The 27222-nt window shown below is 31.0% G+C and overlaps 1 protein-coding gene across 1 annotated transcript; it reads left to right on the forward strand.

The window, feature by feature from the left end:
- Positions 1-3251: 3251 nt before the first annotated feature.
- LOC129984963 (uncharacterized) lies at positions 3252-16871 on the forward strand. The gene is made up of 3 exons (XM_056094902.1): positions 3252-3351; positions 3414-3944; positions 16687-16871. The coding sequence occupies exons 1-3, from the start codon at positions 3252-3254 to the stop codon at positions 16869-16871; spliced, it is 816 nt and encodes a 271-aa protein (XP_055950877.1).
- Positions 16872-27222: the final 10351 nt, after the last annotated feature.

A 27222-nucleotide genomic window follows, 5' to 3' on the forward strand; every position in this document is an offset into this window, starting at 1 on the left:
ATTCTGGAACAACATTGTTTTCCATGAGTCTTAATAAAATGTGACTTCTTCGAAGAAGTATGGATCTAAAATAAAATTCGATATGAATCCAGACCATATTGTGAAATGTGGAAACTGTAGTTGTTGTTGTTACATGGCATGTGAATTGATGGAATGCTTTTATGGCAGTTCTATGTGTTCACAGCACTGTCTAATAAATAATAAGCTTCGTTTGCCCATAAAATATGCCATAGTCAGTGCTCATGTACTTCCTTTCTAGCCATAAAGCACAAAGCAAAATCAAGACATGGAAAGTTGTCTTGTGATTTAAAATGTAGCAAGATATGCATTTTGTAAGAATAGAACATTAGAGTTGTGTGTAAAATCAGGAATACAGTTGAACCCTGAACATCCTTGCATTTTCAATAGCATTTGAAGAACTTGCAAACGTTTCAGTGCTGCAAATTCTTCCAAAATCTCTGGTTTAATTGGAAGTTGCCCTCTTCTTCTCCAGTGGAATATGTGGAGAATTAGCTTTTTCAGTTTTATGAATGGGCTAGTATTTTACAGATATAAGGGATTTTATTAAATTTTTTATCCACCGGGAAAACATGGATTGCTACAAAAGTATTGCTCTCATTTTGATAAAATGGTTTTACTATCTAAAATGTACTATTACTTTAAAATACTCGGCCTTTCTTGTTCAATGGCATGTGCACTGTTCACGAATGATTTGTTCTAACCTTAGACATCGCTTTTATCGTAGAATTACATTGTATATAGTTTTAGGAAATTAGCTCCATCTATTGTCAAAATTTCAATGCATTGTTTTGTCTCGGCATCATGTTCTATGCAACACATATTTAAAGTTTCATTTGGATCTGTTTATCAGAATCGGAGTATCTACTGACTTCTAGGTACCACCAGTTTAATTTTAATCACCCTTTTAAAATTGCTACTCTTTGCTGTAATTTATAAAAAAGCACAGCAAAAAATAATATCAAAATGGACTTGCAGTAGATTTATTAACATTGGCCATTTGTATGAATCTACAAAATCCTTCCTGAACAATAAAGTAGATATGCGAAGTACACTTATTTCATTTTCATTCGCCCTTGGGAAAAAAAGCGTAATAACTTTTTAGAGAAATACTGACTGTAAGTTGAGTGGATTTTATCAAAGAGGCATTGGTTGATAGAAAATAAAACAATTCTCTTATTTACTACACATAAAAATTGTTCTAATGAAATAATTTGTTAGCTTATTCAATAAAACTGGTAATGACTTCTAATGCATTAATAAAACGTTACCTACGCTTAGCAATACAAAATTACAAACGGGACTTTTGATATTCGTTAAATTCATAAATTCCTTAAAGACTCAATACTTTAAGCTTATTTGAGTGATATTGAGTCTTCTACTTAGTCATGCTCCATTTTAGTTCTTAATTCTTTCATTCTCAAGATCATTCGAATTTAAGTACTTCCGAATACTGGAACTCCGAATTTCACTTCCTAAGATTAAAAAAATGACAATGACATACCTCTTCAAAAACCGCAATGACAGTCTGTGCTCTTAAAGGGTTAATAATCCAAAAAAATAAATAATTGATGACCATAATGTTCGTATATCTTCTGAATATTTTCACAAAATCTCCCTTCTCTCAAACCCATCTGGTGGTGCGTTTCTAACAAACGAAGCAAGCACCTCTGCATTCAATTAATCACACTTAACGAAAGGGGGGGGGATTTCTCAGTGATATCGGAGCATCTCAGACGATTGTTGTATTTTGCTTGAACGGGCGTTTCGGGCATTTTAGTATTGATAAAGTTAAGAATGATTTGGATAATCACAAAGCAAATAACTATGAAGAATAAAATCGAAATGTGCTTAAAAAGTTGAAATTTTGAGTACTAATATGAGCATAAAGGTACAAGTTCTAATTATTAATATGTTCTGGCATACGGATTAATTTTTAAAGAGTAAGATGAAAATTTTCATTAGTTTATCGAAGTATTGGAACAATGAGTTCAAAGCCTGTAGTACTCGACTACGATGGCACATACTACTCCAACACAAAATTCCTACTGTACATGAAAGAAAATTATATAAAAAGTGGTTTAAAATAAATTAATTCAATTCAATCAACATTTCATTTTCATTTTATTAAAGTTATAACAACATTATCATGCATTTTTTTAACTAAGTTACTTTTTAATATGCTACTACAATTGATCTATTTCGATTTAATGAAATTTATTTCATTTGCTAATATTGATTTAAATTTTATATATGATATAGATTTTATGCTAGTTTTGTATCGGTTTCTTTTCAGATTTGCATATTGATTATTCTAAAAGAACTAAATTGACTTGCCTTATTGATTTAATTTTAGTATTGACTTACATCTGAGACAAGTTCAATGAGATTTGAGTGTTGCGTACATATCACAATTGAAACTTATGTTTCAGTTTATTTCGAAATTTAGAGTCAATCTTATAAAAACAAAATCGGAATCCGAATCCGAATACATAGTTATCTGCTCTAAGTTTGGAGCATCACTGCAGTGTTATTAATTCGGAATTATGAGGCAGCATTCTGTATGAATGGAAAAAAAGGAAACATTTGTTTCGTAATATTTCTTAATTTCGGAGGAAATTCACTAAATCATAAGGAATTTTCTGCTGTAAAGATTCCCCAATTTGCTTATTTTTTCGAGTATTTTCAAATAAGGCTAGAACATTTGATTAATATTAAAAAAATGAAAAAATTGTTTTGAACATGACGGAATTAATTGATTTAATGAATTAATAATAAAATATCAATTTATTGAATGAGTATAATCAAATTACAAAACTTGGAAAAAATATTTAAAAAGAAGATTGGCTAAAGCATTATATGGTAATAATATTTCCATGGTTGCTTTTATATTACTCAGTTTCATTCATAATCAATAATTTAAAAGCCATTCGTGAAACATTATTGTAATAGTAACATTGTAAGAATAATAATAAATATTTCATTTCACTGATTGTTTGACTGACTGAAACTCCTTTCAGCTTTATTTCAAAATTAAATTGATACCTATAATGCTATTCTTAATAAAATATTGATAAAATTCTGAGAGTAACAAAGTATTATTTTTTCAGGATATGCTCCACCTCCGCCGTATGGGCCGCCACCACCACCACCACCAGTTTTATACAAGCCACCTCCTGCACCTTTGTATCTTCCACCACCCCCTCCACCTCCTCCGCCACCTCCAATATTGTATGGTCCACCACCGCCTCCTCCATACAAGCCGCCTCCTCCTCCACCGCCGCCGCCGCCTCCTCCGTACAAGCCGCCACCACCTCCACCACCTCCACCTGTGTATGCTCCTCCTCCACCTCCACCTCCGTATAAGCCGCCACCACCTCCTCCCCCTCCACCAGTGTATGCTCCTCCTCCACCGCCACCTCCTCCACCGTACAAGCCACCACCTCCTCCACCGCCTCCGCCAGTGTATGCTCCTCCTCCACCGCCACCACCTCCTCCGTACAAGCCGCCGCCACCTCCGCCACCTCCACCTGTGTATGCTCCTCCTCCACCGCCTCCGCCAGTGTATGCTCCTCCTCCTCCACCACCGCCTCCTCCGTACAAGCCGCCACCACCTCCGCCACCTCCTCCTGTGTATGCTCCTCCTCCACCTCCACCGCCTCCTCCGTATAAGCCGCCACCTCCTCCTCCCCCTCCACCAGTGTATGCTCCTCCTCCACCGCCACCGCCTCCGCCAGTTTATGCTCCTCCTCCACCACCACCTCCACCAGCGTATCCTCCTCCACCACCGCCTCCACCGGTTTACATGCCTGCAATCAAATTTTTCAAAACTGTATGTCCTCCACCAAAGTGTCCACCAGGCTGCACAATTCAAAGATTCTACTCAGGTCCTTGCCCCAGCTGTTCGTGTCCAATCCCTATTCCAAGTATGATTTATTGATCATATATTTATTTATATCAATCGAACTATTTACAGAATGCCTCCAGATTACAAATAACAAACAGATATGGCAGTTCTTGTTTAAAGTATTGCTGCTAACCATGTACTCTGGATGGCTAATAAATGTTCTTTTTTATAAAAAAAAATCTCCATTTTCTCTTGCAACGCCATATAAAGAATCTAGTTCACTAAACGGAAATATCTTTTTTCCAGTTTTAACGTTGGACTTTGTTTTTTAAATTGAATTGATCACACCCGAAAAAATAATAATGGTTAAAAAAAATTTTTTTTTGTCAATATCGTGGTCGGTTTTAAATCTCGAATGTGTAATATTGCCTCTTGTGATAATTGACATTCATCATTTGTTGATTATTCCGCTTTTAGATGCAAATACATTAAGAGTTTTATTAAGTAATAGTAGCATAAATTATTGTTACAACAATAAATGTGTAAAGGTTTTTTTAGAAAAACATATTACTACTATTATATCCATTTTTCATATTAAAGGAATTTTGGTAAAAAACGGCCGTTTTCGCTTAATTAAGGTGATAATAAAAATATTTCGCAAATTATTAAAAGTCAGCACATTCTAGAAACGTAAAGCTCTTTCTACAGATATTCAAATTATTAGGATTCTGTAATGTATTCAATGTTGATGAATTCTAAATGGTAATTTTAGAAATTAATTTTGATAAGAAACGGTCATTTTCTTGTAATGAAGATGTTGACAAAAATATTTTACAAATTATTAAAAGTCAGTACAATTATTCTAGAAACGTAAAGTTGTTTCAAGAAGTACTCAAATTATTAGGATTGTGTAATGTATTCAATGGTGATGAATTCCACATAGTAATTTTAGAAAGTAATTTTTATAAGAAACGACCGGTTTCTCGTAATTAAGGTATTAACAAAAATTAAAAGTTAACACAGTATTCTAGAAAAGTAAAGCTGTTTCTGTAAGTACACAAAACATTGAGATTGGGAAATGTATTCAGTGGTGACGAATTCCGAATGATTGAATTTCAAGTCTTTAATTACCACATTTTCTAATTGTCATTCTATATTGTGAGATAATTTTCTGAAAAATAATTCATTCTAATGACCGATCACAAACAAAGAAAATTCCCCAAAGCGTCTTTGGTAATTTACCGGTCTAAGACTGGGTGACAATTACTACTATGTATCTACAAAAATTGGCGAAATATGAGTATGGATACGAAGACTTAGTTCAGAACTTGTTATAACATGATAACTGTTACGAAAGACTCCTAAAGACTACTTATTACGATACAATATAAGCATTAACTTAAAAGGCTTTTGAATCTTCCGATGTAATCAGCAATGTTTTATATCATTTATTTTTAGAAGCATATAATTAATAGAATACTTGAAACAGTACCTGTTTTGTAGACGATCGGAAGCAGTAATCCATTGCTTTAAGAATATCTGGTAGAGTATTATAACAAATTATCAAAGATTTTCTTTTTCATTCATTGGGATTGGAAGTTTATCTACTTGGATTTAAGTCTTCCGTGAATTTGATTCGGTTTTTTTAAAAAAATATCAACTTCCTGCTCTTCTCTACCGAATAGTTACTGAGATTCTTAAAGTCATAGATCACTCTATTCGAACTATTAGCATAATAGGTAATGTATCAGGAATTCACAATGCTGGGAACAATTGTGAATAATGTTTCATTGGAGAATTAATCCGCGGGAATGGTCTCCCGAAAACTTTCTCGCATATTCTCTAATAAAAGTATGCCAAAAAACGTCTTGCATAGCATTGGCGTACAATACTTACGAAATATTAACCTTTGACATGAATTTAATATTTTTACTGAATCTCTCGTGCCATTCTTGGTGAGTTATTTGTCGATTAATTTCTGGCAAGTAGTTAATAGTATATGAAAATCGAATTTGTATTTTAGACGCCTTTTTTCGAAAAGATTGAAATAAAAATTGGATACAAAGCTATATTTGTAATCACAAAATCCCACCAAATTTGATATACTTAAGTCATCGTGTTTTTGAATTATCGTGTTTGCATGTTTCTGAACGTACAGACTAACAGACAATCAACTCTTTGTTAGATGTAACTCAAAATTTGACAAGTGCCTAGACTATAGATGTTAATTCTGCAATCGAATTTCATCTATCTAGCTCTCTTCATTTTGTTGTTATCGGGTAAAAATTATATTCGGACAACAGGACAGATAGACTTTCTATGAGCGGAGTTTCCTCAAAATATCACAGGAATCTATAAATTTAGTACAAAGACTGCATACCAAATTTCATCCATATAGGTAAATAGGTTTTTGAATTATCTTTGTCACAGACAGACAGACATTTTCCAAAAATGGGTTTTGTAACTCAGGGAGGTCTAAAATGTAGAGATTCGTCAAAATCTAGAGTTTGAATTTTTTCACGATTACTATAATTTCTCTATACCATGTATACGAGAAAGTAAAAACGTTTCAAATTTATACCAGCAATAAATCTTATGGAATTATATGGCTGACAATACTATATTTCCATCCCTGAGAGGTTTTAACAAATGAATTGCGTTTGAAACCCTTCATAGTCTAATGATAGTCTTGATATCATAGATATCATAGTCTTGACAAACATAACGGTGTATGTCATCCAACACTAATTATGAGTTTTCTTGATTTTGCATTATAGATTCCAATACCAATTGCGAGTTTTCACCTGAAAAACACAGCAGCATACGTCATCCAACATTAATTGTGATGTTTTTTTTTATTTTACATTATAGATTCCAAAATATCTCCTGCCAACCCAACGATTTCTTCAGTAAACTTCTATTGAATCCTTTTACCTGCTTAAACCTGCAATTTGTAGTTCTTGACATTAGACTAAAGAATAATAAAAATAAATTTATTTTATTGACATAAATGTATCCGTGTTAGGGTGTCCCATAAGTTCCTTTTCTTTCTTTTTTTTTGAGACAAAATAAATACATGATAATAAATACACTTTTGTTCAAATTTGATTTATTACCTTATATGTGAACCATTCTCCTCTACCAGTTTTTTCCATCCCTCAGGAAGCCTCCTTACTAGATCTTTCCAAAATTGCTGAGACTTAATTACAAATATTCTTCAAGATGCGTTTTCATTTCGCTTACAAATTGGAATCGTTTATCATGGAGAAAATATAGCAAGTGATAATCGGATAGAGAAACATTTGGAGAATTTGGAGTATGTAATAGAAAGTCTACATCATACTATAAAAGATTTTGTCCAACAGCAATGCAATATGTGGTTTTGCATTTCTGTGATGAAAAACAACGCCTTATTGATTTGTCAATTTTGACCATTTTATATGCCATATTTATCAAGCAGATTGCAGTATTTGGTAAATTCGACGGTTCCATCTTGAAAAAAATACGTAACAGATAACACATTTCCATTCGCACCAAATGGAACAAAGAATTTTCTTCGGGTGAAGTCCAGGCTTCGCGACAGTTGAAAATCTATTGTCTTTAGAACTAAGTGCGTTTTCGATGCACATTTTGATACAAAATCCATATCTCGTCTACAGAGACAAACTTCTATGAATCATGAGGTTTGTCTCTGATCATGCTCTCTCATGAACATGCTGGAGAAGCATATTAATGCACCTACAGATAAAGTTCATGAGACTTGTCTCCTTCAAAATGTGCGGAATCTAAATTCCACTGTGAATGACATACCTATTCTGATTTGGTTTCTAAATACCGCTGGCCTGATAATGTTAGGAACATCCTCTATCTCTTGCACACTAAAATGAAGATTTTTAAAGAGCATGGATTTGATAAGGTCCGGACCCATCATCGCTGAGCTACCGCAGAGGTATTCATCTTTCAAATCAAAACCGCCAACTCTACATATTTATAACTGATTGCGGACAATCATAATATTGGTACAAATCTCATCTGCATATTCTTTACATTATAACCTTTTTTTTAAACAATAAAGCTTAAAATACCTCAAGCTCTTCCTTTGGCTATAAATATTGAATGGTGTAGGAAAATATTTATAATGAGACTATGGCACCAGCAAAGCGTACTTTAAAAGAGAAGACTGAAATCGATATTATAGAGAGCTAATAGATAACTCTGCATGTTCTCATATGCATATTGTTTACATTATAACCTTTTTTTTTAAACAATAAAGCTTAAAATACCAGAAGCGCTTCCTTTGGCTATAAATATTGAACGATATAGGAAAATATTTATAATGAGACTATGGCACCAGCAAAGCGTACTTTAAAAGAGGAGACTGAAATCGATATTATAGAGAGCTAATAGATAACTCTGCATGTTTGTATAAACCTATCCATTTAAAATCATCCTTAGCATACTACGAAAGAAACAAATGGGATACCCTAATATAAACTCTACAAGAGTGGTTTTCCCAAAACTTTCTCGTAAACCCTCTAATAAACTTATCATGCTAAGAAGAACTGACATAGTATTGGCATACAATAATTATGCAATATTAACTTTTGGCTTGAATTTAGCATTTTTACTGAATCTGTCGTGTCATCCATCCGTGGTGAGTTATTTGACGAATACTCCGTAGCATGTGTTTATATCATCCAAAAATAGAATTTTTGTTTTAGACGCCTGTTTCTCAACCGATTAAAACAAAAATTTAATATAAAACTGCACATGTAGTCTCAAAATCTCACACCAAATTTGATATATTTAACTCATTGTGTTTTTGAATTATAGCATTTATATATTTTTGATAGTACAGACCGACAATCAACTTGTAACTAGATCTGGTTCAAAATTAGATAAGAGTCTACACTATAGAGATTAATTCTTTGCCTCAAATTTTATCTATCTGGCTTTCTTGGTTTTGTAATTATTGTATCAATTTATATTCGAACAGCCGGAGAGACGGTTTTCCTCTGAAGAGATTTTTATCGAAATTTGTGAGAAATCTGCAAATTTGGTGTAAAAACCATATCAAATTTTAACCATCTAGCTCAAAAGGTTTTTGAGTCTATATTTGTCACAGATAGACAAATAGACATTTTCCAAAAATGTCTTTTTTCGAACTCAGGAAGGCCTAAAACATAGAGATACCAAAATCTCGAATTAGAACTTTTTGACGATCACTATACTTTCTCTATACTACGTATACGAGAAGATACAAATATAAAAATTACAAACAAACTCAAATAATATGTTTATGTAAAAGAGAAAATAAATACACGAACATTTAACGAAAACTGTTCTAGTTATGTTTTAGTTTATGATGTGTAGTTCACTGTTTAATTCAATCATTCATACTGTCTTTTAAACATAAAACAGAATATTAAATAACAAGGCATTCGTAGCTGAAATATACACATTGAAAGTTATGTTCTATAGTGTTTTTTTAATTATATAATTATGCTAATAGCTCCATTCCTCGGTAGATAATTTCTCTCCAGTAACAATAAACCAATCAATCGTGATTTTATCAATCATAAATAAAATATGCTTACGATTCTAATTTAAATTATTATTATAAAATTAATCCTATTAAAATTATAAACTTAATCCTATAAAATTTGATATTAATCCAAAAACAATTGGTGCAACACTAAATACAGATATATTGTTACAAGAGTAAAAATAATTCCCTATGGCTCTCAATTTGGAGATGAGTTTCCGTTTCGTTTCGAAAATTCGCGGCTTTTTTTGAGTTCCTGTACCAACAAATCAAATGAGATGGCGCTTCAATCGCTTACCAAATATGGGAATAAAACCTCTGATTCTCTTTCTGTGTGATAAGAAGTTGAACAATAAATTGAAATAATATGAATTTCTGGTTTCTTATATATGTTGAGCTTATTCTTTATTCTAGAGCAATTTTCATTTCATTGAATAATCGAATTTAATCAAGTTTTCCATTTAAAAGGAACATTGATTCAATGATTCAAAGACTGTTCGATTGAAATTAGTATCTAAATATTAAAAAAAAAGGATTCGTTTAGATTTCATGGAATTCAGTGGAAGAAAAAGGAATGAGAAATTAACAAAAATAAGAATTACTTTTTTTTTCTTCCTTAAATTTTCATGAAGATCTTCATCAAAGAAAAATTTATTTTAAATTCTCAGACATTAAAGACACAAGATTTTGCCTTTTCTGTTTCAAGGACTTTTGTTTAAAAAAAAATCGGAAAAAGTGATTATGAAATTATTTTCAGAGTATGCTTTATTATCTTCTTTTCTCGCATAGGTAAAAAACTGATATGAAAATCATGAAATTATTGTAAGAAAACGATAAATTTATACAATCATAATTGAAGAGAGTGTTAAATTTATTAGACAATTTATCATCTTTGCAAAAAATTTTTTCTAGGTTATCTAAAATACAAAGCAATCTATAAAGCTTGTTTATGGGCAATAGTATTGAACAAAGTACTTTAATAATAAATTTCCTTCGGTTTTTTAACTCGGGAAAAACAATTAGTTAAGTTATCGAGAGAGACAATTAATTCTTACCACTCCGTGAGATAAATTGTAAAATTATTCAAAATAATAAACATAAATGAGAAGTTGGTTCCCATTTCAAAATTTTTTCCACAAACGCTTTAAATTATTATAATCAGTTTACGTATCAAAAAATCTCTAGATTATCATTTACTCTTCACAGAATAAAAATTAGCAACATAAAAAATTTCAGCCAAATCATAAAAATGATTTCTTTCAATTTTAAAATGAATTTCGAATTCAACCTGAACAGCTGATATTTATTGACGACTTAAAAATGTAAAAAATCATTTCCTTCAATACGAAATAGATCTTATTTTTTCAAATATCAGAATTTTATCTTATACGTCTATACAATCAAATTCAATTGTGGGAATTACATACTAATAGAGAGACAAAAAAAATCCTCATTTTTTCGTTTCAGACACAATTCTATTCCAACAAAAGCTGGATAAAAAACAAGGAAAATGACATTCTTTTTCAGTTCCTAAAATCTCTTAATTTCCGAAATCGATCAAAAGATATCATTCATAAATAATTAGCCCAGTAAATTTTGAAAATTATATAAAGTACCTTGAAGTAAAGAAAAGATTATATAAAGAAAATAAATAACTAATAAAACCTAAAAGTGTCAAAGTTTTCCTTGAAAAACTTTTCGCGTTTGATCGTTATTTCAAGAATCATCTGCTAAATCCGAAACACAGAGGAAATGGCGATAATATCCGCGATCAATTCTCATGCCAACTTTTTGAGAAAATTCCTAAAATAATAATAATAATAATAAACAATGAGCATCTAAAGGATAACTGATGATACGAATTATCATTTATAGATTACATTCCACTACATTAGTCATGTTTATAACGTATTTCATTAATTTTCAATGTGCAACACTGAAGTTCATCGATCATTTTTGGAATACAGTAATTGTGTCATAAAAACAAATAGTTTTCATATATATAGAACAGTTTATACTTTCCATCATCAGCTGTTTTATCATTTTATCTTTCACAAAAGATCAGTGACGATACGAATTTATAGTTTCTAGAAGCCATAACATATTATTCTTGACTAAAAGATAACTCAATATTTTACAATAATGATGTTTACCTATAAGATACTACGAATGAAGCTACGGAAGACAAGTTATATATTTTCTTTCATTGACTTATACTTTTTTAGTACATACTTGGTACATTTATTGAGTTTACTTTAAAAAAATTGATTTTCTTATGAATTTTTTTATATAATTCAAACAGAATGACACCAAAACAAATCTTCAGAAATTTTGCAATTCATTATTCGCAAAACTTTATTGCAGATAATTTTTCTGGAATATATTATATTTCCAGATTTTAAATTGATGCATATTAATACACGTTTCGTTTTCTTAATCAATTCAAAAAATATCTTTAATCTTCAATTCTAGAAGATTAAGTTATTCACTTCATATAAAATATGGGTCAAACATAATCAAACGTTTAATGAGTAGTCAGTTGAAATTTGTTATATTTCAAGAAGCCATAAACAGGTGAAAATGTAATCCATTTGTTATCTGAAATTCCTTCCTTCAAATTCCTTCCATTCTAATACTGAAAACTAAGAAATAAAGTACAGTGAGTGTATGCTGGATGAAGTCTAGAACGTCCAGTAACAGTGAGTTATCTCACGAAAAACTCATAGCATAAAAACACTTAGTCAAGGCTTACATAAAAATATAAACTGACAAAAAATCGTGTAATACAAATAACTGCCGGGTTAGTTCTGTGATCATCATCACAAAGAGAGAATCGACTCGTGAGCTCTTCTCTTTTTTTGTAACCTTCCAACAGAGATCGTAAGATATCTCAATCTCGTTATCTAATAAGGATATTGTCATAATTGTAGTATTTTCTTGAACTATAGTTTTGTCACGAATGTCGTTAAGATCGAGGGCTATTGACTTAGCATTAACTGATTACCCATTAAAATTATTATACTATAAAACTATTAATTACTGCATGTAACTATTTATAGCAAGATTTTAAAAATTTCGAAATTGGGAACTCTTGCTTCTTTTTTCTTGCTTATTGCCAAAAATGCGTTGCAAATCTGACATTGACGTTTTAAATTCATCTTATCAAAGAAAAATACAAAATATAGGAAGGCAAAAGACACAAAGATTTAAAGGTTTTAATTTTAACCTTTTTTTTGTGTACGAAGTATAGATAGAGTATTGCAATCGTCGAAAAAAATAATAATGATCTCGAGGTTTTGATGCTTTTCTCGAGGTTTGATCTCACTTTTCAGATCTCTCTGAGTTCGAAAAACACATTTGCCTATCTGTCTGTGAATACGATAATTCAAAAATTCTTTGATCTAGACGGATGAAATTTGGTATATGGTCTTCACACAAATTTGTATATATCTGTCTGATTTTGAGAAAATCTGTCTGGCCGAATGCATGTTAACACGATAATTACAAAAATGAAAAGAGCTAAATTGATGAAATTTGTGCACAGATTGAACACCTAAAAGGTAGATACCTATCTAATCCGTCAATAGGTTGATCGTCTGTCTGTCTGTACTTTCATAAACATTTAAGCGGGATTGTTAAAAAAACATAATAATAAATTATATCAAATTTCATAAGTGCTTTTATTACAGCAATTGTATTTCCCTGTCAAATTTTGGTTTCAACAGAAGCGTGTTCATAAAAAACGTGTCTAAAACACAAATTATTTCGAGTATTATTAATTACATATCAGAAATTGATCATAAAAAATCGTCAAGTATCACACGAAAGATTGTAAAGAAAACGAAATTCACACCAAATATATTGAGATACTGCTCGTCAATACCATGCAAAGTATTCATATCCAAGACCCATAATTTCATGCGGGGGAGGGGATCACACATTTATTACAAAAATGCGAGGTTGGGAAGACCACTTCCGTAAGCTAATTTAAGGAATTATATTGACAACTTAGTTCTTTTACATGTAAAGAAATTAGAATTATCTCCTGATTATTTAATTTTTTCAAAATAAAATAAATAAATAAAAATAACTATCTAGTGCTATTGTGAGTGTACGAGGGTACTTTTAATTTAATCGATAATTATTCTTATGAACCATATTAAAGAAGTCATTATTTCGAAGCAATATTACAGAGGTATAGTTTTGATCGTAAAATATTTTTAATGATAAATCTTTACTAACACTGATATTAATGAACATTTTTTTCATATTTTTTTATATCTGTGCGGCTCAATTAAACTTCTGTTAAAATTCTGATGACCTTATTTTTCTTATTGTCTTCTAGATGCGTGTGTCCCACCTCAATGTTCAACTGGTTGTATTATTAAGAAATTCCCAGGCCAATCTTGCCCAACGTGTTACTGTCCTTTACCAGCGGGTACCTATTATTTTTTTCCTCGATTTATAATGATAAAGCCTAACAAAGGGCAAGCGGGTAACGAAGACGAAGACTGTAGTCTTCATGGGGGGGGGAGATAAAATATTTTAAGTAGTCACGTGAATAGATATGAAAATGAGGGGGGAGATGTATATGCTCCATTCCTAGAAGCATATATATATTGAACAATATTATATGGCATTAAATAATATTCGCAATATTGTATAATATTGTTGAATATTGTATAATATAATACGATATCACACAATATTGGACAATATTGTATAAAATTGTTGAATATTATATAATATAATACGATATCACATAATATTGGACAATATTGTATACCATGCTGTGCTATCTGGGATGCGCTGTTTATAGTTGATACGTCACTATAAGAGTATAACTATTAAAAAAAATTAAATTCTAATAATAATAACAATTGACTGGAACTTTATTTCAATCAATGAATGTAGTTTCATGGCGCTTTTTAAACTACATCTTTTTAATCATAGAAAGGAAAAAAATATTGAAATATTTAGAGATACTTTTCTTTCAACAAGTTCTTACTCTGAAGATGACTCTTAATGTAATTGGGAAAAGAGTATCCTCATTTGATGCTTACATTTGATTTGAATTAATAGAGAAATAAAATAATTTGATGTTTACATTTTTAGATGTAGTTATTTTTCATTTTTAGGCATTTTCATTGATTTTAATATTAACTATTACAAAGGTGACTTATTAATTTTCACTTCCCAAATTTTTAGGTTTCATTTCAAACAAAAGAGCTAAGAAAATATTCTAAATTAATGTCATTAGCAACCAACCAGTTCTACCAGATTATTGATTTTTTTAGACTGTCGTTTAAGCAGTTTGACTTTTTTTGACTGTAAGATTTTTTAAACTGTTTTAAAGCTTTCTATAAACATTGATGTATCAAAAAAGGTCATCGTGGAATTCAATAAGATAAAAAATTAATTAAATCCATGTACTATTACAGTGGTGGAAAACTAAAAAAAATTATAGACTACGAAATAAAAACGGATTTAAAATTCTAGTTCGGAGTTAATATCCAAATAAAGTAATTATATTTATGCTAACATTGGTAAAAGCCCGCACTTAAATATTATTATTGATGAATTTGAATTTCATTATGACATTAAAAACATCTCAACAGTTACATTTGATTTTTTTTTCCATTCAACTAGCATATTTATGGTCAAATAAACCAATCACAGGAGCTTTTCACTTTGTTAAAAGGATTAATAGTTAAGTCTTGTTTTGAAAACAATACAAGCCAGCAAAATTTAACTTCGAATTTATCATAATTACAGATTATGATTTGCATTAAAATTTCTTATTAAAAATGAAGAAAAAAGTTGCACACACACAAACAAAAAGGAAACCAGTGTCATTAAAAAGGTAATTAGTTGAGTTTCAACATAAAGTAAAAGCCTTTCTTGTGAAATAATAGTTTTGGAAGACATGGCCATCAATTTCAATTGCTAAGTCATAGAGATTATTTATCTTACACAGATTTCAAATCTGAAGTGAAGGTATGTACCAAATTTGAACCAAATCCGACAAAGATTTGACCATCTGGCAGTGTGTACTTTCACAAAAATGTAAACACGTTAACTCAAAAATGCAATCAATTTAATATATGGAATCTGGAATGTGATTTTGCAATTACAGTTGTGAATTCGCTGTTACATGTATCAATCAATCGGGAATGTGTCAGATTTTGCAGTTACATATATCAATCAATCGGAAAAAAAGGCTTCCAAATATACACATTCAGTTTTCTCGTACCTATGAATTAATCATATCTAACCCAATGATTAATCCCCAAAGATAGCATGGTAATACGCTTTTTCGTAACTTCTGATCGTCAATAGCATGCGATTAATAGTACAGAAGTACAAATATTCTAAAGTATATGAAAAGTTTCGGAGAAACTGCTCCCACTAATATAAAAAGTTAATTAATTAATGTCAAAATAATTCTAAATTGTTTTTGCATAAAATTTAAGAATTTATAATGAATGTCTGTAGTGTGATCAGTTTCCTTCAGATTGGTAGCATAGCAATTTTGGAGCACCACCTTTTCGTTGAAGTACCTTTAAAGATATTACTGACAAACGAAATGGAATGTTAGCAAAAATTCACTGTTTACAAAGAGAAATAATGTTTTAAAATGAATTTTGCTTGTCATATTCTTTTACAGAATTTTAGCTCCGTTTTGTAGGATCTCAATAATAATAAGAAAACTACAAGCTTACTTAGGAAAAATTTTCGTTTAGAAAACAATGATGTACCTTCAAACAAATGTACAACTCCGAACCTAATCTAATGCTAATTGATACAAGTATACCAAAAGAAATATTTATCGTTTGGTTGTAATAGTTTTAGAATCAGAATTTTGCTGATTGACATATCCCTTAATCTCATTGATGACCAGAATGCATACGATCAAGCATGCAATAAAACTTTTTATTTTGCATTCAATCAACACAATTGAAGTACCATTTGAAAAATTTTCGTTTGGAAAGCAATGATATATCTTCAAACTAATAAACAACTCCGAATCTAATATAATGCTAATAGATATAACTATATTAAAGGAACTATTTATAGTTTAGATGAAATATTTTTTGAATCTGAATGTTGCTTATTGACATAAACTTTAATCGTATCGATGACAGGAATATATACGATCAAGCATGCAAAAACAATTTTTATTCTGCATTCAATTCAATCAATTAAAAATTTCATTTGTTCTTGCAAAATTCCATATCACTGCAATATTGTGCTGATTGATTATATTCTTTCTCAGCACAATGCCCTGCTGTCGGTACCTGCCCCAGCTACTGCACCTTGCAGTTGGATGATAAGAAATGCAAGATCTGTTCCTGCAACCATCCCGTCTGTCCACCTCTTGTATGTAAAAATCCTTGCTACCTCAAGAATACTGATGGACCTTGTTCGATTTGCACATGTCCTTTATCTCCAGCTTACTGATAGACCTTGTCCGATTTGCACATGTCCTTTATCTCCAGCTTACTGATGGACCTTGTCCGATTTGCACATGTCCTTTATCTCCAGCTTACTGATGGACCTTGTCCCATTTTCACATGTCCTTTATCTCCAGCTTCAAAACAAAATTCTTCGAACAAAATTGGCAAATAGAAAGAATATTTTTAATATATGAATTTAATAAAATGAAAAAGAATGAATTTTGTTACGGTGATATTAATAAATCTGGGATTTGAAGAATTTGCAAAGAATTATTTTGAACTTCTTGTTTTCAGCACTAAGCTTGATTACAATGAGTTTTTCGATTAAGAAAGTTTATAGAAACATAATAAAAATGCATAATTCTGGTTGGTTAATGGTGCGAAGAATCGTTTAAACGCTATAATTCATATTTTCAAGAAATAACAAGTGAATTTTCAATATAATACTTTCAATAAAATTTTTAACCCAATGAAAATTATTTTCATTTTTGATATTGCATAATTCATAATGATTCAAATAATAGAATAATATTCGATCATAAGTAGAATAATGAATCCCTAAATTTTTTGTAACATTTTAAAACTAATAAAATTTAGTAATATATATACATATTTTACGAAGAAAATTAAATTCTAATCAATGATATTATAATCATGGGCATAATTATGACAGAATCTGTAGTATCTGGATGAAAGAACCCAATGCAAAGGGTGTTCCAAACTTAACGCAAGATTTGAATTTGCCACCATTTGTGCAATAACGTTATTGGCAACCCTATTAAAAACCCATTTGAGAGCTGAAATTTTACGTTAAGTAAAAATCGAACGTTACAGATAGAACAACGTGTTTTCATTATTGAACAATATTTTAAAAATAATGAAAGCCTTAATTTGTAGTTCGAAAATTTGAGAATTGGCCCCCTATATCGTAAGATTTAACACCATTTGATTTCTTTCTACGGGGTTATTTGAAGTTAAAGGACTATGCCAACGAGCCCACAAGCACAAGTGCATTGAAGGAGGAAATTCAACGCTGTATCAATGAAATTCAGCCACATTTATGCAAAATGGCCAATTTCGACAAAAGAGTGCGTATGTGGCAGGAAAGCCGTGGAGGCTATTTGCTCTATGTGTCATTCCAAGCATAACCCTATCCTGTGTATTTTACGATTCAATAAAAGTATAACAAGTTAAAGAAAAAAAAACTGTTTTTTTTTTTTTTTTTTTTTTTTTTTTTATTTAAGTCAAATCTTGCATTAACACGTTTTTCTACCGTGTAAGGCTACATTTTTATTAACTCTAAATTATCAGTTGTCAAATGACTTTTTGATAGGCTTGACAACACTTTTCTGCACAAATGGTGGCAAATTCAAATCATGCGTTAATTTTGAGATACCCTGTAATTAAAATATTCTCTTTCAACTCGAAATTGCTGTATAAATAATGTGCATACTAAAGTATTAAATATCAAAGTTTTGTTAGAGAACGAAAGATACGCATTAACAGAATTCAATAAGCTTATCTAGCTTACGTCAATGGTGCATGATTCACAAAAGGGAATTTCCCATTTCCTAAAAGTTTATAAGAAACTGAGGAAATATGCTATTTATAAAATCATGCAGAGATACTGAAGATAAGAAAATCGAAGATTCAGATAAACAAAAAAGTCACATGAAATTTTATCGATTCATAATTTTAAACAAACAAACAAAAAAAAAACTTTCCAAATATTATCAGAAGAAAACACACGAAGCTTATGGTTATTTTATTAAATGTTTCACATTATTATTAATTATCTAAATACACGATAATTATTAACAAAAATTATTTTATTGATATTTCTCATATACAACAACATGATGGTCTTACCTTTGTAATATGAAGATAAGAAAACAGTACACATATTGTACATCGCATTAACCCTCTGCATTTAAAACTTGACACGCATGAATCAAATTTATTTAAATATCACGCCACAAACTTGTGTTTTTAACGTACGCAGTCATATCAGACAGAATTTTAATAAATTCTTTGACAGATTCTGTATAAAATTCGAGAAGGCTTTACATTAATCCATAATCAAAGTTTAAATATGACATATTATATATATATTAATCTACAAAAAACGGAACATTTCGATTTCCACATATTGTTTACTTACTTAATAATGTACTAGACACTTTTAGAAACCAACTGGATTGTAGGTTGCGCTTAATTTAAATTAAATCTCTTGAATGCATAACTTAATATTCACTTTTCTTAGAACAAAGTACTTTTAAGCATTTAATCATACCATGCTTTAATGTCATATTACTTTAATACGCCTGTACATACCTATTACGGCTGTTCTGTTTATTTTGCATATTAATCTCCCTAAATGAGTCGATTCCCATGAAAAGCCATTAAAAGCATAATTGTTTGGTATCATCTATGTTCTACCTTACTACTGTAATTTCTCGCACTGGAGGGCATCTCAAAAATGAGGACGAGAAGTCTCTTGTATTGTGGTTGGCGAGTATAGAAAATGTGCGGTTTGGTTACCTCCCATCAATGACGGGACATACTTCCCACGGGAAGGATTGTACCTTGACCGGTGTAGGCTCTTAGGACTCAACCAATGCTGTCGTGGAAGTCCGGTCATTCAATTTCTTCTGTGTACCTTAGGGCGGGGCGGAGTAGTCAATTTGTGATTACTACTGTAACTTCAATTCTTTTTTACTCTTAATTTTTACGAGGAAAAAGAAACGAGGAGCGAGATTACGTAGACATTAAAAAGAATCGCTCTTCTATAGATTTCAAAGATAGAAGAATAACATAAATTTTGCATTCAGAAAGATGGAACAATGAAAACAGTTTGAATTTTATGGCAATTTTTTAAAGTAAAATCTGTTGTTTAATATTATACAAATTTTTTTAATTGTCAAAATTCAGGAAAAATTTCATAATATTTGAAGTGATCGAAAAAAGAAAAATTTTTTGACTTTCAAAACGGGTAAAATATTTTTGCTATCATATTTTCGGAAATTACCACGGTATTCCCACTGAATTTCAATTAGATAAAATTCAGTGGGGATTCATCAATTTAATTAGATAAAATTATAAAATTCATAATTTTCATATTTTCACCATCTAAAATATATTTGTGCTACATTTATTAGCTTTAGATCACAAAGTCTGTCCTTTTAGAGCGCCAACACAGAGACAGATTCATGAACATTTCCTTTATTATGAGTAAAGACGGAAATAAAGATATTTGATACATAATATTCTAAAACTCAGTTGGAAAAGGACAAAAATTCATCAATAGAAAAAGCCTCGTGCAAAACTAGTAAGATAAGCAGGATACAAGTCCAGGTATGCTATTTAATTTTATATCAGAAAGTGAACATCTCAAGTCTTAAGTATATCTTGTCAATAGTAAAAAGTTAAGACGCATTTTTGAATGGCGTTATTTAAGGATTTAGAGAGCCAATTAATTTCATTATAAAATTAATATGTTATCTGTAACTAACCTTCTTACAAATATTAGACTACCCGATTAAGTTTCTTTTGCAAGCTGCTAGCAAGGCTACGTTTGTGTAAACATTCAAATGATCTATTAAGCATCTATGGCATCGGTGTCATTGGTAAAGGAAGAATTTATTGCATGTTATGCTCCATTATTTCGAAAAAGGTGGGAGGGGATGGGTCTTGGGACTAGAAACTCACCCGACGAAAATTGCTTTACGCATTTTGTGGAACTGGGAAGATATAGTGTATGAACTTCTCCCTCGAGATGAAACAATTGATTCCGCTAGATACTGCAATCAGTTCCTTAAATTGAAAGTTTCTATAATGGAAAAACGGCCAGAATTGGCAAAAGAAAGAGACGTCGTTTTTCATTACGACAATGCAAAGCCGCATTGTCGTAATGCGTCTTATTGCATTGACTGTAGGAGAAAAGGTACTGCAATTTGATTGGAATGTTTTATAACATCCTCAGATCTTATTTCATACGACTACTACTACTTTTTCTGTAATTAAAAAAAATTTTCGCCATGATAAACAGATCATATCCGTAAGGGAGATGAAAACGAACTTCGAAGAATATTTTGTTGTCTAGACTCCGCATTGGCCATACCCGTTTTACATATAAGCATTTATTTGGCGAACAAGTTCCTTTCTGCTCAAGATACCAAATGATTCAAATGGTTCTTCATCTTTTTAATTGAATGTCCTGATCTTAGTCATCATCGTTTAAGATTTTTGGATGCTTCATCACTGGACATGCAAATGCTTGGAGTTTCTGTGTGTCACCACAGAAACACTTAAAATTTTTTAAAAACAAATGGTTTTCATCATTTTATTTAACATTTCACTTTGTTTTTATTTTTAATTTCTTGTTTATACGGTCAAAAAACATTCCTTTGCAATTTTACTAATTAGTTTTTATTTTTACGGAATTTTAAATAAAGACGGAATTTTAAATAAACATTTTAACTGTATGTTTTGCTCGGTAGTGTCAAATATGGCTATTGCGCCACTAAATCCCACAATCCAATCCAATCCCTTCCGAAGAATATTTTATAAGTTAGCCCTAACAATTTTGGAAAGATGGAATAATGAGGCTTCCTGAGAGATGGTGGAAAATTATAGAATCGAACGTTCATATATAATGTAATAAATCAATCTTAAGCAACAAATATCATTCATTCATTTTATTTATATAAAAAAAGGATAGAAACTTATGGGGCACTCTAATACTAAAAAGTTAGGAAGCATTATTTTACAGGATTTTATTGGAGTTCAAGTATATAAATATTTCAAAAAAATTGTTATTACATTCTTATACAAAAAAAGGCATTTGTTGCAATAATAAAAAAAAAAGGACCTCAAGATTTAGAAAAACTCTTTTCTTAAAAACTAGCTGAGATTGGAAAAATAACTTTTTTTGTGAAACAATGTCTGTCTTCCCATGTATGCATTCCATTCTTCAGTTTTAGCGAACACAGTACTCAATTGAAAAAGATTTGTAGAATCATTCTTTACTTCTAAATTGTAAACATTTATCAACCTTGGAATGAAATTTTTGAAAGAAAATTCTGTCTTTTCGTGAATATATAAAAAATATAACTTTAAAAATAGCAAGCATGATCAATGAACTTTATTAAGGGGACTACATACGAAACTTGTAAATTTGTATCAAATTTTGAATCTAACCGATCAGTTAGAAGATATCCAAATACATACTTAATTTTCTTTACTATAATTTGAAATAAAATTGTAATAAAACTGGTCTGTAATTGAGAAATCGAGTTAAAAATATGTCGCTGGTCTTCCATTTTTCTTCAGTTATGATTTCTATCAGCTTAGTGTCATGGATAAGATCTCATCACCATTTTCCAATATAAATCTCCAAATTCTTTCATTCCATTTGAAATATAATCTAATTTATTCTTAATTAATTCATTTAAAATGATTTTTTTTTCATAAACAACCTATTAACGCCTTGATTTAAAGTAAATCTAAGGTTAGAATCAGAGTAAACTCAGTTGAGCTCATTAAGTATTTAAAATGAAAATTTTAGTATATGCAAATTATTTTATCAAGAGTTCTAAATATAAAGTAAATGACACAATTTTATATTTCTTTAAGATTTATTTTTGCATACTCTAAAAAAAATTAATCAATAAGCATTTTTATTTCTCACGTTGTTCAGAAGCACGATTTTAAATTACAAAAAAGGGGAGAATTCCCGAATTCTTTATCAAACTAAAATTTTCAAATATTTATCGATAAAAGTAGAATTTCATTTCCTTTTTATCTCACACAATAAGTAGAAGATAATTTATTTCTTCTTTTTGCATAGTTCTTTTTGTTGTTGTTCAAGTTGAGATAAGAGCTTTGTTTGACATTAGTCATGTTTTGAGAATTTCAGTTAATTTTTTCTTTTATTTAATTTACCCGAAAGCACTATAACATTTCGAAAGAGGATATTATATATTAGGATATAGGATATTAGGATTCCTATTAGGAAATATATATATATTATTTTTATACTTTATGTCTCTTAGATTTAATATGTGGTATTTTAGCCATTATGGGCAATTTTAGAGTAAAATAATATAGATATATGTAAGCATATATTTTTTGAAAGCAGAAGGAAATTTCGAAGACAGTGAAGACACTTTGAATTTTTAAATTCGCTTTAATCCATCCTGGGAAGGCATACTTTATTTACAAGAGGCGCGGACAAAGCACGTCAGCTCACAGCAACAGATTAAGCAAGGGAAGAAGAGAAGATCGAAGTAAATTATCCCGCGTCTTATATAACATGAGGTATCGATAGGGAAAATATTTTTTCACAGTGCTAATACTACACTCATGACCATAAATGAAGGATAATTCTGTGTCACGCGGAAATCGAACTCTAAAATACATATGTCACCCGTAAAATGACTACACACATCTTCAAAAATCATATGCAAATTGCAGGAAGCCATCAGATACAACCGATAGTAGTCACAATGACGAGAGTGTAAGAGAGTGATGTATAAGGAATACAGGCAAAGAAGTAAAATTGTTCGCAGGCGCTTTATAATCTTTTCAGTTCAATAACCGTATAGTTATGACACAAAGGACGAATGTGGATGACTTTTTACGTGGTAGAATTATCGACCGTCTGGAATGTGGGCGTACCCAGCTGAAAGTATCCGAGGAACTTGGAATCGCCCAGAGTGTCATCTCCAGGCTTTGGCAACGATTCCAAGATGATGGTAATGTGAGTAGACGTTGCAGCACAGGTGGCCCCCAAGTTACAACGCTGAATGAAGTCCGGTATTTGGCAGTTACTGCCAAAAGAAACAGACGGAGCACAGCATCAGACCTGTCTTGTCAGCTCTCTTCAGCCACTGATACGACAGTTTCAAAGCAGACCGTGTAAAGACGCTTAGGGCAGATTGGTCTACATGCTCGTAGGCCTGTCAGATGTGTTCTACTTACTGCAACTCACTGTCACCTGCAGTTAGCATGGAGTAGAGAGCATGCATTGTAGACACCGCAACAGTGGGCTTGTGTGATTTTTTCCGACGAGTCCAGGTTTAGCTTGCAGTCTGATTCACGTCAGACTTTCATATGGAGAGCGCCAAGTACATGTTACCACCAAGAGAACATCATTGAACGACACCGTTACGGTGGTGCCGGATTGCTCGTTTGGGGAGGAATTATTCTGGGTTCCAGAACTGATCTGCATGTTCAAATTGGAATCATGACAGGCCAAATCTATCGAGACGTTCATTCTGGAACAACATGTATGTTTGTTTCGGGGTGTCATGGGCGCAGAATTCGTGATTATGGATGACAACGCCCGTCCTCACCGTGCAAACATCGCAACCGAATGCCTTCGATCTGAGGATATCACCCGTATGGACTGGCCAGCATTCCCACCGGACTTGAATCCAGTAGAGCATGTGTGGGACATGCTTGAACGACGAGTTGCAGCCCGTCAAGCACCTCCTACATGTCTACCGGAACTTCGGAGAGCATTACTCGATGAGTGGTGTAATATTCCCCAAGATCAGATCGATAATTTGATACTCAGCATGAATAGGCATACTCACATGTACGGATTGTATTGCATCATCTGGGATACATACTTTGTGTTAACAACATCATCCCAACCATGTAATATTGGTTTTTGTAAATAGGGGGTTTTTATTTGCTCCAGGGAGCAAAAAATCGCAATTTTTATTAAAGATATCGAACATATAGCATCTTTTTTGCTCTTTTGTATAATAAATTGGCTTTACAAATAAGTCACATTTGTTTTGCATCTGACTCTTTCTTTTCCTGAACTTGCATTATCCTTAATTTATGGACATGATTGTATTAAGATTCTGATAGGAATCTCTGACACGTGTCAATCACAAGTAAGGAAAACACAGGGATCTTTTTTAAAAGAATGTGCTATCTGGACATTTTTCTACGCGTGTGAACCGCTGACGACAGCATTTTTACAAAGCTTCTCTTGAATTAACAAATTAGAAAAAGTGGAATGCGATCAGGAAATAAGAGAATATTTTTAGAATGAACTTACTATGGGATAAATTAAGATAAAAATTTGAGAATTCATTTGGATTTAAATTAAAGTTTAAAATATAATTACAACACACACACACGCACGCACGAGCTCTCTCTCTCTCTCTTTCTCACACACACACACACCCACAAATTAATATAAACCACTTACTAAAACAGTTTTTAATTGTTTCGCAATTATTATTTGCTTTCTCTGTTAAATAAACATGAAAAATAGGACAAAATTACTTTAATTAATGAGTAAATCTAGTTAACTTTTTGAATAAGTGTAAAAAAAAAATCAACAGCTCGGATTTTTTCTTGGAAAAATGTAATGGTAACAAAAGAGCCAAGAAAATTCTTGGAAATGATAAATATGACTACAATTATTGAGATTTTTATATAAAAATAATAAATAAAATATAAGCGTTTACGATAACATATGGAATAAAAGTTAACACAAACGAGAATTTCAAAGGCCTTTTTTTTTCTTGTTAGGCCTTACATCATAATGATATTTTATAAACGCGTTCTTACAATGCATTTTAAAAAATGTAAGACATATCTTTCAATTTATTTGCTGTTATTTATAATTATGTATATGATAAGGCTGTGAAAGCAATAAGCATTCAGTAGAGTTATTTTTATATACGAGATATAAAACGAATATTGCTAAATTTTCTCATTTTTCACTATCTATAATAGTAAAAAGACATATAAATTTTAATATTAGATATATCTTCAAATATATATACAGTTTTTCGTAATATATTTTAGTGAATATATAAATACAATATGAAAAAAATATCTGTTTGAGAAAATAGAAGAGAATTAAAAAAAAAATAATAATAAAAAAATCTTACATTTCAATTAAAGAAACAAATAAAAAAAAGCTTTTTTTCCCCTTTTGATTTGCAAAATTATTTTTTAATGATTTTATTAAAATGTTAAACTACAATGCCATCGAAATATTTTCAATAATATTATTTATATACATTTTCTATATCTATATAATATTTTCAATAAAAATAAAAATATAATATCCTCTTAAAAAGAAAATTAATATTCACCGCACAAAATTATACTGGGGCCAATAAAACTATTTTTATGTATTTTTTCCACATTTTTTTTCTATTTTTCATAACAATTCGATTAGACAATTAATTTTCTGAGTAAAATCCCAACTCGAATTTCTCGCCCATTTTTCTTACTTGCACTCAAATCTCAAAACTTTTTTTTTGTAATTGTTCGAATACATATATTAATATTTATATTACTAGTGCTTTGGATTTACAAAAAATTACAGAAAAGTTTTATACAAAGAGATTTTTGCACGGCACGACGGTCGTCCATCAGACTTTTGCAATCCGAGAAACAGCAAGACTTGAGACACATTCGTTTTTCTAATTTCATGTAGTTGATGTGATATCTATAATTTTCGGAAAATTTAAGCGATTTAATTTCTTTATCTCATCCGGAGATTTCAGTTGGATGATCAGGCGCGAATACAAGGCTAAGGTCATTACCCTTCTTATACCTCAGACAATATTTTGCAATGAGGAAGAAATGCTGTTGTAAGAATGAAAGCATTCCGGCTGTTGATTTGACTATTTATTATTATTTGATTTAAAAATTGAACGAATCCAGTGAGAGAAAAGAATTAAGTAACTCAGATTAATTTTACTTTTTTCTATACGTAGTATAGAGGAAATATAATAATCGTCAAAAAAATCGAACTCGAGATTTTGATCTCCATGTTTCAGGACCTCCTTGAGTTCGGAAAACATATTTTTAGAAAATATTTGTCTGTCTGTCTGTGACAAAGATAACTCAAAAACTCAGAGCTAAACTGAGGAAATTTCGTATAAAGTCTTCATGATCCATTCTGTCAAAGTTTGAACAAAATTCGTTCAGAAGACGTTCGTCCGTCCTGGTATTCGAATATAAGATAACTACAGAATAGAAAGAGAAGATAAATAAAATTCAGAACACAGGTTTAACATCTGCAGTGTCGACATCTATCAAATTTTGAGCCATGTCCAACGAGTTGTTGTCCGTTTGTCGGTATGTACTTTCAGAAGCATGTAAACGCGATAATTCAAAAATTCAATGACTTAAATACATCGAATTTGGTATGGGATTTTGTGAGCACAAGTGCAATTTTGCATTATATTTTTGTTTCAATCGGTTGGGAAAAACTCGTCTAAAATACAAATTCGTTTTTTGAATACTATTAACGCGTGTTAGGGAATATTCGCCAAATAACTCGCCAAGGATGACACGAGAGATTCAGTAAAAAT

The sequence above is a fragment of the Argiope bruennichi genome, chromosome 9, assembly GCF_947563725.1.
Source record: "Argiope bruennichi chromosome 9, qqArgBrue1.1, whole genome shotgun sequence".
NCBI classification, from domain to species: Eukaryota; Metazoa; Arthropoda; class Arachnida; order Araneae; family Araneidae; genus Argiope; species Argiope bruennichi.